General features: G+C 34.5%; 2 protein-coding genes across 7 annotated transcripts in view; both read right to left on the bottom strand.

The window, feature by feature from the left end:
* Positions 1 to 23,953, bottom strand: part of Diaph2 (diaphanous related formin 2) — a 773,854-nt gene that overhangs the window by 438,605 nt on the left and 311,296 nt on the right. For all 6 annotated transcript variants that reach the window (XM_050126860.1, XM_050126858.1, XM_050126856.1 and 3 more), the window contains 2 exons: positions 11,803 to 11,904; positions 7,466 to 7,560 (listed from right to left, as the gene is read on the bottom strand). In XM_050126860.1, coding sequence (XP_049982817.1) covers positions 7,466 to 7,560; positions 11,803 to 11,904 — 197 coding nt within the window. The remainder of the gene's footprint in view (positions 1 to 7,465; positions 7,561 to 11,802; positions 11,905 to 23,953) is intronic.
* LOC126491300 (40S ribosomal protein SA-like) lies at positions 8,147 to 9,096 on the bottom strand. Its single transcript, XM_050126870.1, is given in 1 exon segment — positions 8,147 to 9,096. A coding segment is annotated over 1 exon segment (888 nt). The 5' UTR covers positions 9,050 to 9,096; the 3' UTR covers positions 8,147 to 8,161.

Raw genomic sequence — 23,953 nt, 5'->3', positions numbered from 1 at the left:
TATATATCAACCAAATATGTCAACCAAAGACTTCTTCTGAATTTTCCTTCTTGACAGCACATCTACAATATTTAAAAAGATGAACTAACATACGGTTTTGTTAAATGTTAAATATATCATATACTATGCTAGAATATGATGTAGTGTGTTAATACTATTCTGGGATAAAATCTAATTCAAGAATCAAATATCTTTAATAGATGTGATGGGTAGGTAAATTCTACTCTGCACTGAAGACACAACTATATAACCTTGAAAAAAGTCTGTGCTATGTGAAGACTTAATCTTGAGTTATAGAAAATTTCTGACTGTCATCCCTAGAACATAACAAAAAGTGCTTCTCGAAATGTAATAAATTACAAAGTGTTATGATTTAGTAAATACTTGGCTAACCAACCATCTTTATATTTCAACCACTTACAAACTTTGAAAATGAGTCAAAAGCTAGTGGGAAAAGCTCATTTGTCTATCACTTTTGATTTTTCCCATGGAGAATGTTAGTAACTGCGATCTGCTCCCTTGGTTTCTTAAATTAAAGAATTATTGTTTTGGGGAGAGAAATAGTCCCAGAGTTTCAGATTAATGTAGAACAGTAGTATAGTTTTGCTTTTCATTTCTTAGTTGCAGGGTCCTAGAAGTTCATGTTAAAAGAGGCATACACTTTCAAAGCTGTAGAACTGCAACAGAACTTCTGCTCTACTCTGATCACCCCCTTAGTCAAATAGGATCCATAGACCAATAGTATAAAGCTACTAAAATTTTCTGAAGCTGTTGCTGGAGCTAGAAGTGTGCAAAAAAAAGGAAAAAAAAAAGATCTATGAGATTAATATTTTGCACAAGTTCGAACAAAATCCAGTTTTCATTCAAATTGTAAATAACTCAATTTTTCCCAATTGAAAGTAGTTTTTTTTTCTAATTGATATGACAAAAGGTTAATTGTTTAGAGCTACCCTTTCTTTCCTTGCAAATAAGAATACAACCAATAGTAGTAATAAATGAAAAACTGGTTATTTTTTTACAAATCAACCAAAAAATGACAATGAGCAGACAAAATAATGTTTGGATTAGATTCAGCTTCACAATAGACTGAAATTATTACACAATGCTCAAAAACAAAACTACTGTCAAAACAGACAAGAGAATACATTTTTTAAAATTTCATCTGATAAAGTTAGAAGCAAAAGATGAAAAAACAATAGCAGCTCATGGATAAAAATATTTACAGACTGTAAAAACATCATGAAATACTTATTTCTCTCTGATGAGAAATAAGAAAGAAATGTCAAGATTGTTCTCCTCATTGCTAATGTTTCAATTTTCCTACAGAATTATGAAAATAAACTTGGAAAATACAAGTTGTTAGCAAGGAGAAAAAGTGTTATAAAATTCTACAATACTAATGCTTTTATAGCCTTAATTGATATACCTATAGTCTTCTGAAGCTATCAACTCTTGTAAAGTGCACAAACACATGCAGACTCACAAGCCTGCATATAATACAGATGGTCGATAGCCACGTAAATAGATCAATGATTACAAAGATGGATTGAAGAGACAAAAACGAGTTCGACTATTACACATGCATGAACTTCCTGACTATAAGAATAATTATACACTACAACTGGTTAATTGAGGGAAGCTGAAGAATCTTTTCTCTTGCAGAATCAATAGATACTCATTTATCTTTGATGACTTAGGTGTAGCACTGCCTGGAATTCGGGGGATAGATTGAATGACCTTTGCTTCTATCTAATCATTTTGTCAGTATTCAAGAATGAGTTATATGGATCATGTAATCTGTTTTGAGACGTAAAAATCACATTTGAGAAAACAATCTTGTGGGAAGCTGTAGGTTTTGTCTTGGTCTTGCATGCACTACACTATTCGATATTCAACTGGGTTTCAGAACCATAATGCAGGCAGAAATACAGGGAACTTAAAAGTAAGGTACAAGCAGAAATATTCTTGTGCATGAATTTTTCTATATGAAGGAGGTAGTATAGAGCTGCATTTTATCTGAGGTATTACTGGTACCTACTTTAGCCTTCTACTCCATAAAGAATGGATGAAGGAAAAGTCAGAGAAAAAGAAGTAAATGATGAAACAGCAGCAAATGAAACCCCAGAAGGTTCCATCCTTTGCAGAAATGCACTAGGTTCTCAAATGAAGGGTGGCAGGGGGCAGATACTATAAATAAAGATAACATATGCCTAAAAAGTATAGGGATCCAGTGTAGAGCTTAGCATATTTTAAGAAAGACCTATAAAATACGGACTACTAGATGTAACTGCAGTGGTGGATACTAAAAGAAGCTCTACACAATAGAGTGACTATAGGTGACATTAATGTACTGTTAAGAGTGACAAGGAAAAATTTAGAAAGTTTTAATTATAATCCATGATGAATGGTTAAAGAGTTTAGACTGATATTAACTTCATATATATATATGAAAACTACCTTAACCACAGCAACTCTGGGAGCATAGCTATCAGGTTCTGGCCTTCTTGGCTGTCCGATGGACTTTTTTTTTTTTTAAATTTTGGGGTCAGTTCTCAAAATAAAATCAAATATATACCATTATAAATGAAACCAACTGTATCAAAAGAGTTGGTAACATATTTACCAAAGCAAATACTATATAATAATAGATGTGTTTCTTGATTAAAACTTTAAAAAGCAAGATCTAGTGGCAATCCTAATAAGTAATTTATAAGTAGTAAGGAGTATAAACAATGTTTCTTGATATCTGTCATGAATGGAACATGAAAAGGAAATATTTATTACTTCTATTACTGTCAGTAATAAATATTATTATTACTATTTTGGTCTATTGTTTACATTTTTAATTAAATGAAACACAAAATATGAATAAGAACTACAATAAAAGAAAGATAAATTATTTTACAGTTCCATGTTCAAAACCTGCTGAATACTTTCCAATTGCACTGAACATCTCATTAAAAACTTTTCGGCACCATATACTACCTTCTACTCTCACATATGCCTGGCAAATATAAGCACAATTTCTCTATCAATATATTTTTCCAGCAATTAAGAAGGAGAAGATGAGAGGTTGGGAAGGTCAAGTTGGGTGAAGTACAGAGAGGAAGAGCAAGGAAAGTGATACCCTGATGGAGTGAGCCATTATGGGATTAGTGACAAAACAGGCACTGGAGAAATTCCCAGGAATCACCAAGGATGATCCCAGTTAAGACACTAAACAATAGTAGAGAGGGTATTTTAACTGCCTTCCTTCTGTAATCACATTGATGACTACCTTAATTGTCATCATAGAACCTTTATCCAGCAACTGCGGAAGTAGATGTAGACATCCATAGCTAAGCACTGGGCCAAACTCCTAGCATTTAGTCATAGAGAGGGAGGAGCACTAATATGAGCAGTGGAGCCAAGACCATGGTACTCACCCACAGAAACAGCAGACCTGAGCAAGAGGGAGCTCACTGACTCCAAACGGACAGCTGGGGAACCTGCATAAGACCAAACTAGGTCCTCTGAATGTGGGTGACAATTGTGTGGCTTGGGCAGTTTGTGGAGCTACTAGAAGTGGAACCAGAATTTACCATAGTGCATGAACTCCAGCCCATTCCCAATGGAGAGTTACTCAGTCTAGATACAGAGGTTTTGACTCAGGTGATATGACAGACTTTGCTGACTCATCATGGGGGGACTAACCCTCTCTGAGAAGTGGAAGGTGGTGGGGTGTGGAGAAGCTAGGGAGAGTGGAAGGGTAGGCGGGAGAAGGAAATGGGATTGGTTTATAAAATAGCATTGCTCTAAAAATAATAAAAAAAAAATTATTCTCAAGCACTATTCATCGCAAGTAAAGCATACTTTATTTTTTCTCTAAAAAAATAAAATAAATTGCTAATTTCATTTTTGTCAGCTCTGTATCTTTGTCTGCACACATTATTTTAATGACATATAGTCTATTAAAGACTAGTTGTGTGTGTGTGTGTTTCCGTGTGGTTTTTTTTCTCTTTTTCTTATCTTAAAAGATCAAGTTAAATTATACTAAAGTGGGTTTTCAATACTGGAATAGTGATGCTACGAACCACCTAAATCTATTACACGTTACAAAAAGAGACTAATTATATATAATAAATGCACCCCAACAATCTGAAAATATAGAACATCCTAAAGTGATTCTATATGTTATAGCAAGCATTATAAAACATTTCAGTTTCTAGTACACAGTGATTTCAATATCTACTTTAAATCTTGATATATGGAAATATAAGAGACATATGGAAATATGAAGGATTAGTATTTTATTTGTAACTTTAACATTTGAACTTTATCATGTTGACTAAATAAAACTAGTTTTTTTTTAAGTAGGCAATTTATCCTATCAAATAAGTACAGTCTTCTAGCTGTCTAGTGAGGAAGAGTTTATTGATCCATTCTAAGAGATGTAAAATAAGTGTTAATCCAAGTTCTTCAGAAATGATGTGTCCTTCTTCTTTTTTTTTTTTTTTTTGCTGTTGTTGCTATGAGGAGAAAACCATGTTCATGTACAACAAACTGTGATTATGCATGGATGGAGTTTATCACTGTAATCAAATAGAACTTACAACAAAGTTGATCTGATGATACCTATTTAATGTTGTGCATTATCAATGTGTTACATGGTAATTAGACATAAATGGTAAACATCTCATATGAATGGCAAATTGATACTACTTTTGCATCATTGAAGCAAACATATCTAGTTTGGGAGTGAGAAAGAGGTCACAGTGAAGCTAGTCTTTTCTGCATGAGGAAAGTAATCTCATGCAAGCAACAAGAGTGTAGAATTTCACATGAGGAGCATCCTTCATTATCAAAATATTTTCAGATATATGACACATCTTAAATATAGACTAATTTTTATTATGTAAAAATGAGAGAATCAATTTGGATTGACTATGATAGGCAATGAAAAAAGTTTCTCTAGTGTACAATGAGCAATCTGGCTTTTCAACAGAGTCTTATCAAATAGAAGACATGAAAACACAGAAGACTGAGGCTGGAGAGATGAGTCAATGGTTAAAAGAGTATACTGTTCTCAGAAAGCATCTGAGTTTGGCTCCCAGAACAAACTTAGAGTAGTTTGCAACTGTCTGTATTCACAACTCTTGGGAGTATCTGATGCCTTTGGCCTCCAGAGGCACCTGTGCTGATTTGAACTGTCCTAGGATTATTTGTACAACAGTTGTAATGAATAAGACACAAAGCTAAATATGGCTTAGCTACCCTTCTTCTCTTTGAATGTAGCATTCATTCTGTTTTAAAATATGGTAAGGCAAGGCAGGTAAACTTGCGATATCTCAATAATGAAAGCTTTTTCATCATTCATATTTAAAGAAAAATAACTGTAATGGGATATGATCATAGTTTGAGAGTCAATCAATATAGCAATACTTTTGTGAATTACAACATTAAATCTTTTCCTCTGCATACCCTGGCAAATGAAAAAATATTGCATATATGTAAAAGCCTCAAGTCATTAAATTTGTCAGTATAACTGTTATTTTTTTTATTTTTAAAATCAGGTTTTAAGTACTTTTGAGAATAAAAGAAAGAAAAAATTCTCACTTATGACATCCCCATATGAAACTAGGTTTCAAAGTATTCATATAGAAATATGAAAGGTCTTTGCTTCTATTATTTTATAGTATGTATAATGCACCTTTGCTTTTTTAAAAATTGGTTGAGTTTGGTCTAGTTAAGAGGAATGGACTGTTTACAGTTTGATATAGTAGCAACTTAATATTGTTTATTAAATTTCCTAGTTTAACTGGTCTACACTAAAGTCAATAGCTGCATTTCAAATTGTTACACAGATCTTACTTTTCCTTTTGGGAAAGTGAGGGACAATGAACCGAATTAAAATAGTGCTTGGCAACTTGGTGCTTCCAAAAATTTCCTACCTGATCTCTGAAGGTTGACTTTGTACAGGCTCTCTTTTTGTGCTTTAGACCTCTATACATGCTGCTAAACCTTTAACTCTTTCTTTTTCGAACATCTATATGACTGGTAATGTTTTTTTTTTCCTTCTGTGTTTCACCTATTTTGTACCTTCCTATTTTTACAATATATTTGTTAAATCATTATTACTAAATGTGTGTGCGCGTGCGTGTGTGTTTGTGCCAGAATGAATGTAAAGAGCTACCCATTTCAACTGAAGGAATAATGGCCATGTTTGTTGCCCACAAGAGCTTAAAAATAATAAAACAAACCTTGTTAATTTTTTTCTAAAAGAGGATTTTCATAAACATGCCATATTGAACATAAATGTGTATCACAATAGCAAAAAGTCAGTATAAACCCATCAAGCTTTAATCCTATTGTAAATGAGCATGTTCAGATTTAAAATATACATGAGGTAAACTGGAATGCAGACATAAACCATCCACATAAATTTGACTTGTTTGTGTCATTAATAATGTTCTCTATTACTTACAGAGAGTATGGGGGAAATAAATTTTTATAGGTACATAAAATAAATTACTTGGTATCTGCTTCCTTTTTAAAACAGGGCCTCACACATGTGTACTAAGCAGGCCTTGAACTCCTACTCTTCCGGTCACTTCCTAAGTGCAGAGATTACAGGCATGAGCAACCATGGGTTTACATAGTACTGGGAATGGAGCTCAAAACAGCATTAGGGTAGACAAGCACCCTACCACTGAACTATATTTGCAGCCCCTTTAGATATTGTTTTGAAGCTTAGATTCGATACTTCAAGATGTAATACTGAATAATCTGAAATTCAGATTCTCATTTGCTAAAGGGAGTACATTATCACTAACACTTATTTCATGAGGTGTTTTAAGATGCAATGAAATGATAAATACCAAGTGTTTGATATAATATGCAGCACAAGTATCCAACAAAGAATAGTCTACCACATTTACCTACGGATCCTGAGAAAGATCCATAGACTATGCAATGTTTAAATTGTCTTGTTTGTTTCTTTCTTTATTTTGTTTTATTTTTTGAAACAGGCTTTCTTGTGTAGCTCAGGAGATTGTCCCGGCACTCACTCCGTAGACCAGGCTGGCCTAGAACTTACAGAGATCCTCCTGCCTTTGCCTCCCGAGCCCTGGCATACTAAAGGCCTAAAGGCATATGCCACCACTGCCTGGCATACTCGGCTTTTTCACCCGTAATATTGTAATAAAAAACTATTTAATGAACCCATTATGAAGATGAAATATATGCGATTCTGTAATGTACAGAGAATGATATATCTACAAATGCACATTATTTAAACTTAAAAGCACGATATCTCGGGCATGGCAAGAAAGAACTGCAACCTGGATCTTAAAGACTGAGTCACCTCAATAATAACACTTCAGATTCTATTATCCAAAGTAAAAAACTTTTTTCATAAAACCATTGATAAGTGATGCATCTAAAATATTTATGAAAATGATTTTAAAACCAAAGATATTTAATATACCTGAATTAGGGCCTCACTGAGCAAGTCTTCATTAACCTCCAAAATAATGTTCTTTATCTCCTCATATGGCATGCGGTAAGATCCTAGAAATATAGCTAAAATAAAATGGGATTTTATTAGAGACAAAATATTATCAAAATTTAAAAGCATTATATATTTAATTAATTTATTAATTTAATTATATATAATTAATCATGTATATATGGAAATATTAAATTTTGTCACTAATAGACTAATTTGCAGAATTATATCTTGTTTCTATTTGATGGACTATCCATATAGGCAAGATTACCTATAGCATTTGCATCTCAAGTACACATATGTACAAAAACAACCCTACTTAGATCTCTCATGACACTATGCTCAGGCATTTTATATTAAGCTGATACAAAATAACCCACCAAAACTTAAAATTAAAAAAAAGATTAGTTTAAAATGGTCTTTTGAGTCATTCTATATTTTAATTTCAAAATTTTTAGATACATCCAACATAGAATTTCTAACGAATGACAAAAATGTAAACATCACCTTATTTTTCTAAATCTTAGTTTAAAATTATTCATTAGAAAATTGAAGAAAGGATTATTTAGTGAGTTTTATGTTGTGTTTTTTTTTTTTTTTTTTTTTTTTTCAGCTTGTAGGAACTTTATTTTCCTTCCACCTTTTTTCCCTTTGCTCAGGTGACTGCAGAGGAGCTCAGGACCACTCAGTGGTGGCTCCAACCCACTCGGTGGTCCGCGCTGTGGGAGCTGCTGACCAATCCTCAGTGGTTGACTGGGCACTCCAGTCTTCAGTAGGGAACTGCTGGATGGGCACCGAGGGCACCTGCACCCCCTCAGACCAGTCAGCCACCTCTGGCTGAGCAGCAGTGAACTCAGGAGCTGGTGCAGTCCATTCGCCCTGAAACTCCTCCTTGGTCACGGCCTTCTCAGCAGCAGCCTGTTCTCCCTTCTCAATCTCCTCTGGATCTCTGTAGAAGTAAAGATCAGGCATAACCTCCCATGGGTGCTCACGGGAGACAGTGCCACGCATGCGGAGTACTTCCCGGGCCAGCATCCACCACATCAGGCCCACTGAGTGAGCTCCCTTGTTGTTGCACAGGATGGCTATGTCCACATAGCTCAGAGGTGAGTCTGTGTTACACAGGGCAATGGTGGGCAGGTTCACTTAAGACGCCTTTGTGAGGAGCTGGTGGTCAGCCCTGGGATTGGTCACCACTAGAAGCCGTGGCTCCCTGAAGGCTGCCTGGATCTGGTTAGTGAAGGTCCCTGGGGTGAAACGGCCAGCAATCAGAGTTGCTCCAGTGGCTGCAGCAAACTTCAGCATGACTCGCTGCCCAGTGTTCCTGGAGGAGATGACTCTGACATCAGCAGGGTTCTCGATGGCAACAATAGCACGAGCTGCAAGCAGCAGCTTCTCCCAGGTCCTCTTCAGGTTGATGCTGCAGATGCCATCACTTTTCCTTTTGTAGATGTACTGCTCCATCTGAAAGTCGAGGTTGGTGCCACCTAAGTGGGTGCCTGCATCGAGGAATTTGAGGACATCCTCCTCCTTCATCAGTAGGACATAAAGGGCTCCGGACATTGTGTAAGTTTCCCTTTAAGTTACGTCGGGAATCAAGAACAACGCCGTATGGACCCATCCCAGGGTAGTGCGGGGAAAAAAGCTATGTTGTGTTATTTTGAGTAGTAGCATGAAATTGCATGTCATCTCACTTTATCTCCTGAAACTCATTAAACAGTACATCTGAGAAATGCATGCTACTTTCTCTCTAATCATCTCGTGGCTGTTATGGATAACATAAAATATGTTTTTTCCAAAAACCTCTAATGCTAACTGTTTGCTCTCCAATGGACATTTCAGACATGGGACTTCAGATAAGTAACTGGCCCACAAGACTTCATTGGTGACTTCAAGACAAATGCACGATTGATACTTTAAATACATTGCTAAATATACTATTAGAAGATGAAGCAGAATTAAAAAAATTCACTCAGTGGGGCATGATCTGAATGGTATACCTTGCTTCCAAACTCGATCTCTCTGAATCTCTGTTTCTTTACCACTAAGAGTTGAGTAGCTTTGACTCACCATGTTTTGTTGTTTTGCCTTGAGACCAAAAGCAATAAAAGGGACCAGACATGGACTAAAAACCAGCAAAAAAAAAAAAAGAGCTAAAATAAAATTTTTCTTTTTAGCTGACCTACTCTACTAGTTTTTGACAATGACTAAAAGTTAACTAAAATGGGAGCCTTTGGAGTTAGCAGATTTCCTGTGAAAGTACGACATTGCTTACTTTAAAGCAAACTATACGCTTCTTAACAATGACCACAAAATGTGGGGATATTTAAGAAGCCCACTTGATTTACCAAGAAGAAACAGTCAGGTGTTTTTTTTAAAATATCATTTTATATCATCACAAGAATAATGATACAGGTACAGTGAGAGATTCTGAGGGAAAAGAGACCATACCATAGTCATGTAACTTTTCTTTCTGGAATATTATTGTAATCATATGACTTTATTATTATTGTTAAGATCTGACTCTGGCTAATGTATAAAACAAACTTTACCACAGGCATATACATAAATATATACATACAGAAACAGACAGACAGACAGACAGAGATACAGAGAGAGACAGCCAGGGGTAAGTACTTCCTGTGGTTTCAGTCATCCACTAGAAGTTTTGGAATGGATCTCACACAAATATGGTAGGACACTATTATTTCTGCCAGAAAAGAGCTGAAGTGCCTTACTTCTGCATTCTTGCTGACACTCAGGCAGTGAATTCCTAGTTTCTTCATATGCTGAATCATTTACTTCATTGGATATATTTTATGTCACTTTGAAAGAATTCAACTCATTTTAACTGCGATAGCTTACACTTACACAGACAGAACTTTTAAACAACACATTCCATTCCAGTCTACACTAAATCCACTTTTAAAAAGAATATAGGTGTGCTCTTAAAGGAAGAACCTGAAGTAACATATTCATGAATTTTTTCTGAAAAGATCTGCATGTTTGCACTGGTAACAAAATAAAATTTAATATTTATCATCTAGGCAAATGATTACTAGATATGGGAACTGAATGTGAACTAAAAAATTAAAATAAATCTCATGGATAGATATTAACCAGAAAATAAGATCATACTGTGTACTGAAAAAATTACTGAACATCAACTTTGTGAAAAAAAATACTATCATTGCAACAAGACAAAAATTCTTGATAGCTATTAGTAGACCGATTTTTGAGGTATATTTTGCCTGATGCCAGAATTGTAAGTTGTTTCCTTTAATTTCATTCTTAAATAACCCCCACAATATTCTTTGTGTAATTAGAGATGAGGAATGTGTTAAAATTTCTGGTTTTCTCAAAATCTAAACACCATTCTGTAGTGATAAAAGAAAATATTCTAGGACCAATGTGAGAAGAGAGAGTATGCCATATAACATTTAGAGGCTTGATGAAATGAACATGAATTTAACTATCTGACTCCATTACTAACACCACATTTAATGTCTCAGTTCTGGGCAAAAGGCCTCCAGGATCAACCACCAGTTCTGAAGTGCAGAACAATATAACCAGATCATATTACAATTCTTTCAAATAAGGGAATAGTAATTAAATGACTTGTCAACACCGACTAGAAAATATTTCTAAAAAAATATTAATTTTAGAACTAGTCTAAAAAATAATTATAAAAACTTAATATTTTTGAATACCAACATATATTAGGTTTTATAATGCTCACTATAAAAGTTTTATTAACAATACTTTCCAAAGATCTAAAACTCATAGGTCTCAGTGGATTAAACAATGTTCAATTTTTATTTTCTTCATTTTAATTAAGTGGCAAAAAGCAACCTGGATTATATTTATACATGATCTTCCTTCCTCCCTCCCCCCCCCCCTCCCCCCCCCCCCCTCCCTCCCCCCCCCTCCCTCTCTCTCTCTCTCTCTCTCTCTCTCTCTCTCCCTCTCTTATTCTTCTCTCATATATCACATCCTGACCACAATTTCCTCTTCCTTCTCTCCTGCCTGTCCTGTCCCACCACCACCTTCCTCTGCCATCTCCACTTCTTTTCCCTTCAAAGAAAAGAAAATGAACAAACAGCAGGTCTCCCAGAGATCTCAACCAAACACGCAGTATCAAGTTGCAAAAAAACTAGGCACCCCTCCTTGTATAAAGACTGGACGAGGCCACACAGTAGGAAGATTATATAGCATCTATTTTCTAGCAGTGTAACTGGTCAAAAAAATTGGAAGGTTGTTTACACTGAATAAGCTATTATCACAACACCTATGCATACACAGAAAATAATACATACACAGATTCTGGGCTGTTTTGGGATCCAAAATCCTCAATTCCTTCATTTTCTTCTTTGGAGGCCCGGGCCTAATTTCTTCTGCAGCATCTGCATTCCTTTGACCTGAAAGAAAAATGTTGATTCATAAAAAATAATGGTTCTAATCCAAGTACATGGAATAACATTAGTAATGCATGTTAACTACATTAATAAAGGTGATTCTGAAATCAATAAATGTATTTATTTCATTAGCTCAGGGAAGAGGATAAACATAAAAATATAGAGCTGTTTAGAGGTTTCCTTACAAATTAAATATCAGCACTTAAGCAGAAAAGATAAGCCAAACAGAAGTAAAAATCAATTACTGCTTCTTCTCTAATGTATAACATAAATTACTTCTTTACAGGTAACTGCAGCAGACCTGGGATGAAATATATAGTAAAATCTCAGTAATTTGGACTAATTGAGGAAAGAGGAACACATGCCTTTGCTCCTAAAACATACTAATATTTAGACATTTATTTGATTCAGTGAAACACCTTAAAGCACCTAAGGTGACATAAACTGCTAAACAGGGGGCAACAGAAAATCTCCCCAATGAGACTGCTTTGAAGAACAGGTTTGAAGCATTTGCAAGCTGTACAACAGTACCACCAATTTGCATACACACAAGTACATACCCCCAAAGATATGGTGTTTTGAATACATGAGTTTTGTCTTAGCTACCATTTTAGAATCTTTTCTTGGAACAATATTATTTCTTGGTTCTTCAAATGGTTGAAAGGATTCAAACAAGGACAGCATCAAGGAGAGATATTAACCCCTATTCCCCCTTCAAAGACACTAGTGTCTTGAACACATTGGCACAGGAAATCAATTCTTAAATATAACGCCAGTAGCACAGACACTGAGAGAAACAATTAACAAATGGAACCTGCTGAAAGTGAGAAGCTTCTGTAAAGCAAAGGACATGGTAATCAAGACAAAATGGCAGCCTACAGAATAGGAAAAGATCTCCACCAACCCCACACTGGACAAAGGTCTGATCTCCACAACATACAAAGAACTCAAGAAATTGGTCATCAAAAGAACAAATAATCCAATAAAAAATTGGGTACAGACCTAAATAGAGAACTCTTAATAGAGGTATGAGTAATTTGCATTAGTATACATTTTGCTTTATTGATAGAGATTTAAGGTCAGTTTTGTTATATGTATATGTATTTCTGATCTTGATTAAGGTATTGTGATTGTGTGGTTCACATAAAAATGTAATGTATATAGGTTGTTAATGGATAGTCATGTATAATAGTTAATTTNATGTTTTAATAACTTAGGACTTTTCATGACAATGAGACACTCTGCTCCTGGCAGCACCAATCAACTTCAAGAGGACGATGGGCATCGAAGAGGCTCCTTATGGAGTTTGATAGCCATTTGGGCAAGAAACTGCTCTTGCCTGGACTATTGCATAAACTGGACACAGAGAACCCGCAGATAGAGGACTGCTGAACTTACCTAAAGGTGAGCTAATCTTTCGGGGTTCCTGATTCATGAAAGAGTCTGCAAGACATTCTGCAGGACACAACAGATAGTGCATGAACTGACTTTGAAATTTCCTGCTTCATGGAAATGTCTGCTGGAAACTATGGGCCTGTAGGCCAAAGATGGATGCCCCAACGGTACAGAGAAACTTTGGGTGACTGTCCAGGCAGCGAGATGTCTCTGTCATTTCTAGAGTTTGGAAGTTGCTTATTTCTTGTTTTCTTAGGTAATATTGTATATTTCTGGAGTCTTTGATGGAGTAGAAGAATAGTTAGTTATAGTTTTCCTTAGTTATGATAAAGATTATTGTAATTTTTACTTGAAATCTGTTTTGTTATATGTAATTTTGCTATGTTAAGTTAAAGCCTTCCTTTTTTTGTTTAAACAGAAAATGGGGAAATGATGGGGGAAGGTCATTGGTTAATTATAATAAAGAAACTACTTGGCCTTCATAGGTTAAAACATAGGTGGGAGGAGTAAACAGAACAGAATGCTGGGAGGAAGAGGAAGTGAGCTCAGACTCTATGCTTCCCCTCTCTGGGCCAGACGCGATGAAGCAAGCCACCAGGTCAGACATGCTGAATCTTTCCCGGTAAGACTTGTGCTATAAAGATTATTAGAGATGGGCTGATTGGGATATGAGAATTAGCCAGTAAGGGCTAGAGATAATGGGCCAAGCAGTGTTTAAAAGAATACAGTATATGTGTTGTTATTTTGGGGCATAAGCTAACCAGGCAGCTGGGAGCAGGGTGGCAGGGAAGCAGCCTGCAGCTCCTACTACAAGAGGAATCTAAAATGGCCAAAAGACACTTAAGAAAATGCTCAACATCCTTAGCCATCAAAGAAATACAAATCAAAACAACTCTGAGCTATTCATCTTACACCTGTCAGAAAGGCCAAGACCAATAACACTCCTGACAACTTATGCAGGAGAGGATGTGGGATAAAGGGAACAATCCTCCATTACTGGTGGGAGTGCAAACTAGTACAGCCACTTTCTCAGAAAATTAGGAAATAACCTACCTCAAGTCCCAGCAATATCACTTTTGGTTATATACCCAAAGGATGCTCAATCATACCACAAAGACATGTGCTGAACTATGTTCACAGCAGCATTGTTTGTCATAGCCAGAACCTGGAAACAACCTAAATGATCCTGGACTGAAGAATGCATATGGAAACTGTGGTACCTTCACACAATGGAGTAGTATACAGCAGAAAAAAAAAGACATCTTGAAATTTGCAAGCAAATGGATGAACCTAGAAAACATCATATTGAGTAAGGTAACCCAGACCCAGAAAGAAAAATATCATTTGTATTCACTCTTATAGACATAAAGCAAAGAAATACCAGCCTACAATTCACAATTCCAGAGAATCTATACAATAATGAGGACCCCGAGAGAGATATATAAGCATGAAGGGAAATTCCCAAGTCCTATCTGCATAGAAACTCTCAAACAGTTGTGATCAAGTACTGTTGGTTTACCTTGTCTCTGATAAATACAAGGCTGTAGGCAATGGGACCACTAAATCACTTTACACAAGCAAAGCCATCTTTTTTTTCAATAAAATGACTTTTTTGTACGCAAATTTATGCTGCTAAATTTCATCACTGATTGTTATTTTCTTTGGCAAATATAAACATCATTTTGAGGCACTAATAATTTTTATTATTTTAATTCATTTAATCTTGGTTCATACCTTACACATAAGTTATTTAATTTAGTAGGAACAAATAGCAATCAGTATATTTTTGTTTGGGAAAGATAATCAGCATCTGTGAAACTTGAGCAATATTTCAAAGGATGCTTAAAAATGTTGTGAATTCATAGATTACCCTTGCATTAATGTAACATATACAAATTCTGTTATCATAGCACACGGATAACACATGAAATAAATTACCTACAGAACAAATATTAAATGTTCTAAGGTTTAGTAGAATGACCAATGCAAAGATAGAGACAGTAAAATGAGTCTAGATAATAATTCCCTTGAAAATTATGATTTTGTGACAGGTGTCAAGTTCTTAGGAATGTTGCCAAAACATAATCATTGGGACTGATGAAAGAAAAATGACTTTTATTATTTTTTTTAAATATCATCATAAAAGTTCCTCAAAGGAGCTTTCTGAGAGCACAGTGTCTTTCTTATGCAATAGTCAGCATTTCAGTGTATTCTAATTTTAAGCTGTTCTCAACTTAAGACAACTGCATAAAGAAAAAAAAATGACAGTTCAATAGCTATTTCTGATGTCAATAAAGAGAATTTAAATTATATCAAAATTACCTCTGGAAGCACATTCAGAAAATTTAACACAACCAAAGAAGTAGTCAAGAAAATGTTCCTAACTTCAATAGGCCTTAAACTCTGCTACAAAACTAATTAAACAGGAACATACAGGATGAAATGCTCTAAGACAAATGGTCTATTATTATTATTTTGTTTTTAAACTAATGGGTTTCCTGGCTAACACAGGTGTACATAATGCTCATTAGTGTCACTTTATATGCTAACTTAGTGTTTCTTAACCTGTATGAGTCACAACCCCTTTGGGGTGTCACATATCATATGTCCTGCACATCAGATATTTACATTACAATGTATAAAGTAGCAGAATTACAGTTATAAAGTAGCAACTAAAATAACTTTATGGTTGAGGGTCACCTTAACATAAAGAACTGTATTAAAAGATTGCAGGATTAGGAAGGTTAAGAAGCACCGCGTTAGTTATTATTTTTCATTAAAATCTAGTCTGAACTTTTTGATGTTCAAATGAAAAAAAAACTTTGAAATTAAAATTACATAGCCAAAATTTCTATGGCTCAGAGTTTCCTTTGGAATTAGTCAATTTTAATTGTTTTCTGTAACTGGAATAAAATCCTTAGTTTAAAAATTGATAAACAAAAAAAAAATTGATAAACATTCCAACAGTGAGAATAAGAGAATTGAGAATCAAAGTACAATAGCAAGTTTAAAATAGTTCCCAAACTAGGCAAGTTTTCAAAAACAATATCTATTTTTGTCATTGGCCCCTGTTTGTTGATTTTTTAAAAATATTCCTTAGGGATCAATAACAGAGGCTCAGACAGAGAATTCCAAACAATAGGAATGACATAGCAAATGTACAAAACAGAATATATTAAGCATTCATGTTAAAAACTGCCTTTTGCAATGAACTCAAATGCTACTTTTCTTAAACTAATTTAAGTTCATATGTTTCTAATGCATGCAAACTTTTAAAAACACATTTTACCAAAAGTATAGTCACTTAACATTATTTGGATAAGACTGAAATGTATTTTATGCTTCAATACAAAAATTCTTTCCCTCATTCATCCAATAGTCCTCACAGATTCCAAGGTGGTATCTGTTCATTCTAGGTGGCCACTCTATGGCTTTGCTATATTAGTCTTTGTAATATTCTACTTTTTAGCATAGAAATAAATATTTGGGTAAAAGCATATATAATCTCCAATCCATTACAGTACTCTTTCAGTACTTTATAAACTGATAGCCTTGGAAATCATGAGGAACAAATGTAGAAATCACAAACAATAGGAAAGAGAATAATCTTTTATATGTTGGTAAAGTTTACTCAGTTTGGCAATCAACAAACTATTCAATTGTGCTCAATTGTCTTTGGACAAAATAACAAATTTGTTTACAAAATCTTGAAAGGGAAAGCTGAAGCAATGTGCAGAAAGAGATTGCATTTCTGTCTTCTCTTCTATGCTACATAGGACAGCTGCAAAGTTTCCCCTTCCCTACTGCCTACAGCTGCACAGTAAGGCATCCTACAGAAAAGTAGATTTTTATCCTGACACCTGCATAGTACCTGAAGCAAAAGGAAAGGCATTATCAAGAGTGTTCCTGAAATTCAGTGCACATTAAACAAGACTAATGGTCCTAATGGTCGGAATCACACACACACAACTTTGTAATGATTTCCTAATTAAGGAACAAACCTTACTAGTTGTAGTTTATACAAGAACACCCCCAAATCAGGAAGCACATGTTACTGCAAATTAACATCTGCATAACTAATATACTTGTACACCTGTTCATTAAGCCAATTACTGAACACTGCTAAATGTGACTAGAACAGTATGTTTAACAACGTGCATAGCTAATGTTGTATATTTTCAAATTGGCCTCAATATCACGGAAGATACTGTATATTTTAGGAAGAACAAATAAAGATGTCTTAAGATTTTATGAATAAACTTTGTTTCAGCTGGTAATTTCAAAACCCAAACAAAAGCATGGTTCTTATTTGAATGTAGAATTTGACAAATTAGGTTGAAGTTTTTCCCATTAACTTTTAACCTAAGCTAAGTACATTATTCAAGTTAGAGTCTGTCCCATTACCCACATTTTCCCTAGCTTCCTATGAAAAAAATGGATAACTTCCTGGCTATTGTATCTACTCAAAATTTCCTGTTATGTCAAACTACATAATTCATGTGACAAGTTAATGATTCAAGTAATGAACCACAAGAGCAATATTTGACAAACAGAGAGGAATATCAGGAAAAGTAAAACTGTAAGAAATATAATGCTAAATTCTAGTACTGGTAGGCTATGAGGATATTTCTTATTGAGAATATAGTTTGGAGAAGCAACATACACAAGCTCCTCTAATTTTTGTTGGGAATCTTAGATAACTGCAAATTCTTTACTCAATTTAGCTTAATATGAAATAGTTATTTTGTTTAGCAAGATTTAATGGTACACATAAAAATACCACTAGACTTGGCATTAGATATATTCTAGCAACTACACAAGACACTTTTTTTTAATTAGGCCAATATAAGTGTGCCAAAATTAAATAAACAAGGTATCCTTAAACAATAAGTATTAACTTCATTACAATTCTCAAAGAATTTCAAGATCAAGGAGTTGCTAAGGTGGGTTTCATTTTGAGGCCTCTTATTAAAAAAGCCACCATCTTACTGTGTGTTTCTGTGACTTTTTCTTAGTGTGTGCCAGGGACAGAGAATGAGATTTTCTGGGTATCTCTTCATAGTCACAAACTCAGAGACTGATAATGGGGTTCAACCTGAAGGTCAGAAAAGGAAAGCAGTCAGCCACTGGCTTTTACTTCATCTCAGTATGAAATGGCGATTCTGCCTCCAGGAATCCTCAAAATGAGACAGTGTCTGAAAGCTGTTTCCTCCGGTTTTATATTTTTTATATTTCTCTCTAGGGCTGGGATTAAAGGTGTACAACCCGGTTTCAACGACAAACTAATGTGTCTAGTGGGACTAAAGGTATGTGTCACCACTGCCTGAACTGTTGGGCGGACCACTGTGTGGCTGTTCAGACAAGCTTTATTTATTAACATACAAATGAAATATAACTACATTAGAGCTAGATCATACCTTCTGTCTTATTTAAAGCTTGATTACTTTGTCAAAGGACTCATAACCAAATAACATGATACTTAATAGTATTTTTAAACAGTAAATCAGAGAAGGAACCAGCTATTCAGTATACAATAATACTAAGATTTTACATTTTTACAAACTGAGCTCTACAGAGCCAAAGTTGTGTAGGCTCACAGAGAAGAGTTAAATGGCTCAGATGTACGGTACCAAACTCTCTTCTCTTACCACTGAGTTCCATCATTTCCCACAAGATGCATAGTTGTTTCTCACATGTTTATAATTAAATATAAACATGTAAATATAAACTGGTGATAAGTTTTTTGGGGATGATGAACATATGTTATAATTTAATTTTCATAATAGAATTCTTTCTGGTGTCCAAAGTATATTGTCGTGTATTGTTGAGCACTAAATTAATGCTATTTCTTCTTTTCTTTACGTGACTTGGTATCCTCAATTTATAAACTGCGATTTTGAATTTAGTGGCTAGTAACCTCAGCAGGAGACACTCTGTATTATTTTTTTCTTTGAGATGTTCTATTATTTCCTTCTTTCCTTCCTTCCTTCTTTAATTTAAGCTACTTGAAGAGGAAGGTAAAGATTTGATGCAGAATAGACTTGTGGTATATTTTTCATTCCTGTCTAATTCATCCTCACAAAGTAATGTTTCTCTAACGTATAAAAAAAAGAATATTAATGGAAAAGTTGGTGATAATGTCTGGGATCTAAGGGCTCATAGTAATCTGTAGAGGAAAAAAGATAGTGTTGTTGAGAGTGGCTCAGCATGCTCATAAAAGGCAAATGCATGTTAAATCTCAAGACAAAGAATAATAGTAGCCTAGCTGATCACCTTTAATCATTGTTTTCCAATCTCAACACCAACAGGGAGAACCTGGAAAATTCTGCAGTAAACCAATGTCAGTATTGTGGAAATGTATTAAAAAACAAAACAAACAAAAATATTAAATTTGATTCGTTACTATCACAAGGCACCAATGCCTGTTTCCTAGGTTGTTTATAATAAATGAACAAAACATGCATGCTAACGTTTCACAATATATAAAACACAAAACATAACGTTTGTAGCAATAGTGAGTGGCTTTGCAGATCAAAATGTCTTTGTTCCAAATGTTCAACTCAGCCTTATTAGATTAGTGTGAAGCAGCCATATAAAAGAAGAAAATGAATAAGCAAGGAAGCATTCCAATAAAATATTTATTTGCAAAACCACATGGCCAAATAGATTTGTCCTGAATTATGTCTTTGCTAACATCTGACATAAAAGGTACCTAATAAATTACCAAGACCTTATCCCTTTTTTTGCCAAAGAGGTCAACTTATCCTTACTTTTACTTTTAAATATGGGAGTAAATGTTAAATATTTTTCTTGAAAAACAATATTTAGAAGTGTCCTAGTATAACTGTTTATTAATAATTCTAGTTTTCAAAAAGCATGAATATAATGAATCACAAAATCCTCATGATTTTTAAAAATATCTACCTTATAGTGATCAGCCATCTGATATCACACTAACAGCCATTTTTTCCCTCCTGGATTCTCATATAATTTTATTATATGTCTTCATGTAAAATTATAACAAAACCAAATCAACATTAATGAAATTATAAAATCAATTTCGACTTTGCCACTATTATTAGGTTTGAATATGTTTGGTAATGATTGGTTCATTGGTTTAAGGTAAACTGAAGAACTAAATTCTACAAAAAAAAAAAACAGATAAATCTAGACTTTGAATTTTATGTAATATTTTTCTCTTGCTTTATGCACGAAAATATTACTGAGTGTTTCAATTTGGTTTGTTGCTGGATGAGCTCTATGGGAAATAAGCAAAGCTATATTGTCTCTGTTTTTGCCATTTGGATTCCAACTGCTTTCAATTTTATCTTTCAGCAGTAATTTTCTTTAGTTCGGAAGCTACATCAGTGTAATCTGTTGAAGGTGATCGAAGCATTAGGAAATCTTTTTGCGAGGGTAAAATAGAGTACCTGAACTTTTCGCTTATTTCTTTGTTCTTAAAGTTAGGTTTAGCCTGCTGGCAACTTTAGATTTGAAAGGAGAAAGGTAGTATTTGAGACTCATTTGGAAATGTGCAAACATGAGAAGAATAAAATTCAAGTAAGCACAAAGGTTCTATGTTTAGGACAGACTTCTGACCCTCTTCCTTCTCAGACTATTATTGTTCCCTATTACATCATCCAGCATTTTGGAAGAATAACACATTGGCTTCATTCTTCCATTCTCTTCTATTACTTAGTTATAATGTGAATTCTAACTATACATTTACCTATTGAATAAGAATGTCAGAATCTCCATAGGAAAGGTCTCAGGATGGATGTATCTATAAAACCTCACGTATTATTAGCAAAGTTTGAATCAACTGTTCCAAAACATATAATAAAGAAACCTCAGTTGACACAATAAAGGAACCCCATATTGAACTATGTCAAAAACTATCAATAGCAATCCCCAAAAGTCTTCTTTGCATTTCTTCTTAATCTCAGAACTAACACTAAATGGAAATTCTTGGTCAATGGCAGCTGATCCTCAATGCCAATGATTTACTTAGTTTTAAACCACTTAAGAAAAAGATGCATTTCTAAATTCAAGGACTTTCCATATATTTGTATATCACAATAGTTCATATATACAGATTTCTAGAATAAATAAAAATGTATTTCACATTAAATAAAAGTGACTGCACTGCACACATGAAATTCATAAACGATATTGTATAAATTGCCTCTTTTCTTTTTATATAGATAGTTGTGGCTGTCAGAATAGTACAAGAAAAAGAAAATAAATCAGTCATTGGAAACTAAACAGTGGATAAAAAACAAACTACTTCTCTCAACATTTCTATATTATCTGTTAACAACACAGCCAAGGGAGGTAAGGACTTGGACTATGTAAAATAAGTATTTTATTGCATAAAAGCTGAATTCTTAAAAACTATTTATTGTATCTACTAAGTTAAGCTAGTTAAATGCTAAGAGAACACACCATGGCTAGTTTCATTACTACTGCATACTATCAATCACGCTAAAGTCTGTATGTTTTAAACTAATAGACCACAAGGACAAAACTTGAGTGGAAATATATATTCCTAAATGTAATGTTCTGCTTTATGTCAAGTAAATTTTGGCTAGGTTCTGAGCTAGTGGTATGATGATACCAACTACATATAATGAGAATAAGGATCACCTGAGTACAACAGTTGCTCACCAAAATGGATTAAATTTATAAGAACCATTTTAAACAAGTTAATACAATTTTATATAGAGTCCTCGACAGTCATAACTAGTTCCTGTTTTTGTGTGTGTCACAGTGTGTGTTTGTGTATGTATATCATTAAATATATCACCATTCAATTGATTACGTTTAGTAATGAATTTCCATGCGGTGTTTCATTAATGTAAATGGCAGAAATGGTAGACACGGACTAAATAATTTATTTTAAGGACTAAATAAAAACAGTTCTTGGATGAGGAGCTGGCTTGGAAACTGTCTCCAATAATTTATTTTTAATAATGCCATGTAATAGTATTTTTAATACTAATGCAAAACATAAAATCATATATAAAAAATAACCCTAATAATTTATTGGAGAACAATTAGGTGTTGCTTACTGTGCAGTTCACATTCATTTCTGAGGCAACATGTTAAATAACAGAGGGCCCTGTGATATTTATACAGGTATATATAAGATAAATGTAATGATTAAGAATAACATTGTTTGTACAAAACTATCTCATGTGTGGCCACCAAAATTCTTTAGGTTTTAGGAATGTATAGAATGTGGGTAGAGTTATTACAATCAAACTTAAAGCACGTTTAAAATTTATTAAAGTAAAATCTTCATCGTGCTAGAAGAAGAAATGCCTATTATTTAAGGTTTTACCACAAACTTATTAAAGATAAAAGAGAAAGTAAATGTCCAGATAAGAAGCAGCTGCTAATAGTCACAGATAGCAAATGAATTTGACTGGAGCAGGACAGCAACCTGCTGGTTCTTTTTCCTCCTAAAACATTTCAAACCTGCTGTGCTTGCCATTAGGCTGGCCTTTACTTCACCCTAACCACTTCAGTCCTATCACTGTGGGGGATCATTGTTGCTTCCCTGTGACTGTTGCCTAAAAGTGTACCTCTCTGCTTTTAGCCTAGAATGCTTTGAATCTAAACTTAAGTACTGGTTATAACTAAAGAGAAGGCGCAAGAAGTCAACACGTAAAATCTGAAAAAGGGGTGTCATACACACACACACACAAACACAAACACAACCCACACACACATGGCTTCAAATTGGCAAATAGGGAATAATAGATTTCTAAAATATTACTTTAAAACATGTTGGAAATGTGGTTTCATTATGGACATTTTCCACATATTGAAATATCACCATGCAACCCATTCATTTACATACTTAATACGTATATATAAAAAAAACTCTAAAACTTGGTAGGACAATGCATGAGAAAGAATGAAACAAACATAAGTGTATCTGGCTTCCCATATAGATCTTCTGGAAGTAAATCTCATGAGTCATTTAAGGATGACTGAAATATTCCTTAATAAAACCCACTCCTTTATATAAAGTAGGTGAGCGTGAACACAGAAAAGAAACAATTATGCTTGTTAAGAACATTTTTACCTGGTCGCAGCGAGGTAGAGGGAGGAGTTAAGTGTTCCTTTGTGGGTTTAGCTTATTTATTTATTTATTTATCTATTTATTAAAATGTTCTCCTCCCATTTCCCTCCCACTCCCCCCTTTCCCTCCTCCCTCCCTTTCCAGTCCTAAGAGAAGTGAGGGTACCCTGCCCTGTGGGAAGTCCAAGGACCTCCCCTCTATATCCAGGTCTAGGAAGGTGTGCATCCAAACAGACTAGGCTCCCAAAAAGCCAATACATGCAGTAGAATCAAATCCCAGTGCCATTATCATTGGCTTCTTAGTCAGCCCCCATTGTCAGCCACATTCAGAAAATCTGATTTGATCACAAGCTCATTCAGTCACAGTCCAGCTGGCCTCGGTAAGCTCCCATGTCTCAGTGGGTGGATGCACCCCTCGCGGTCCTGACTTCCTTCCTCATCTTCTCCCTTCCTCTGCTTTTCATCTGGACCTTAATTTTGTAATAGTTACATTTTAAATATATTATTGTCCTGGAGTGAGTTATTATATGTACTGCTACACTGTGTGTCAAATACAGGTTGAAAAATT

This window comes from Alexandromys fortis, unplaced genomic scaffold (assembly GCF_014885135.2).
Source record: "Alexandromys fortis isolate MF-2015 unplaced genomic scaffold, M_Fortis_MF-2015_v1.1 scaffold_180, whole genome shotgun sequence".
NCBI lineage: Eukaryota > Metazoa > Chordata > Mammalia > Rodentia > Cricetidae > Alexandromys > Alexandromys fortis.
This window is presented reverse-complemented; position numbering and strand designations above follow the sequence as displayed.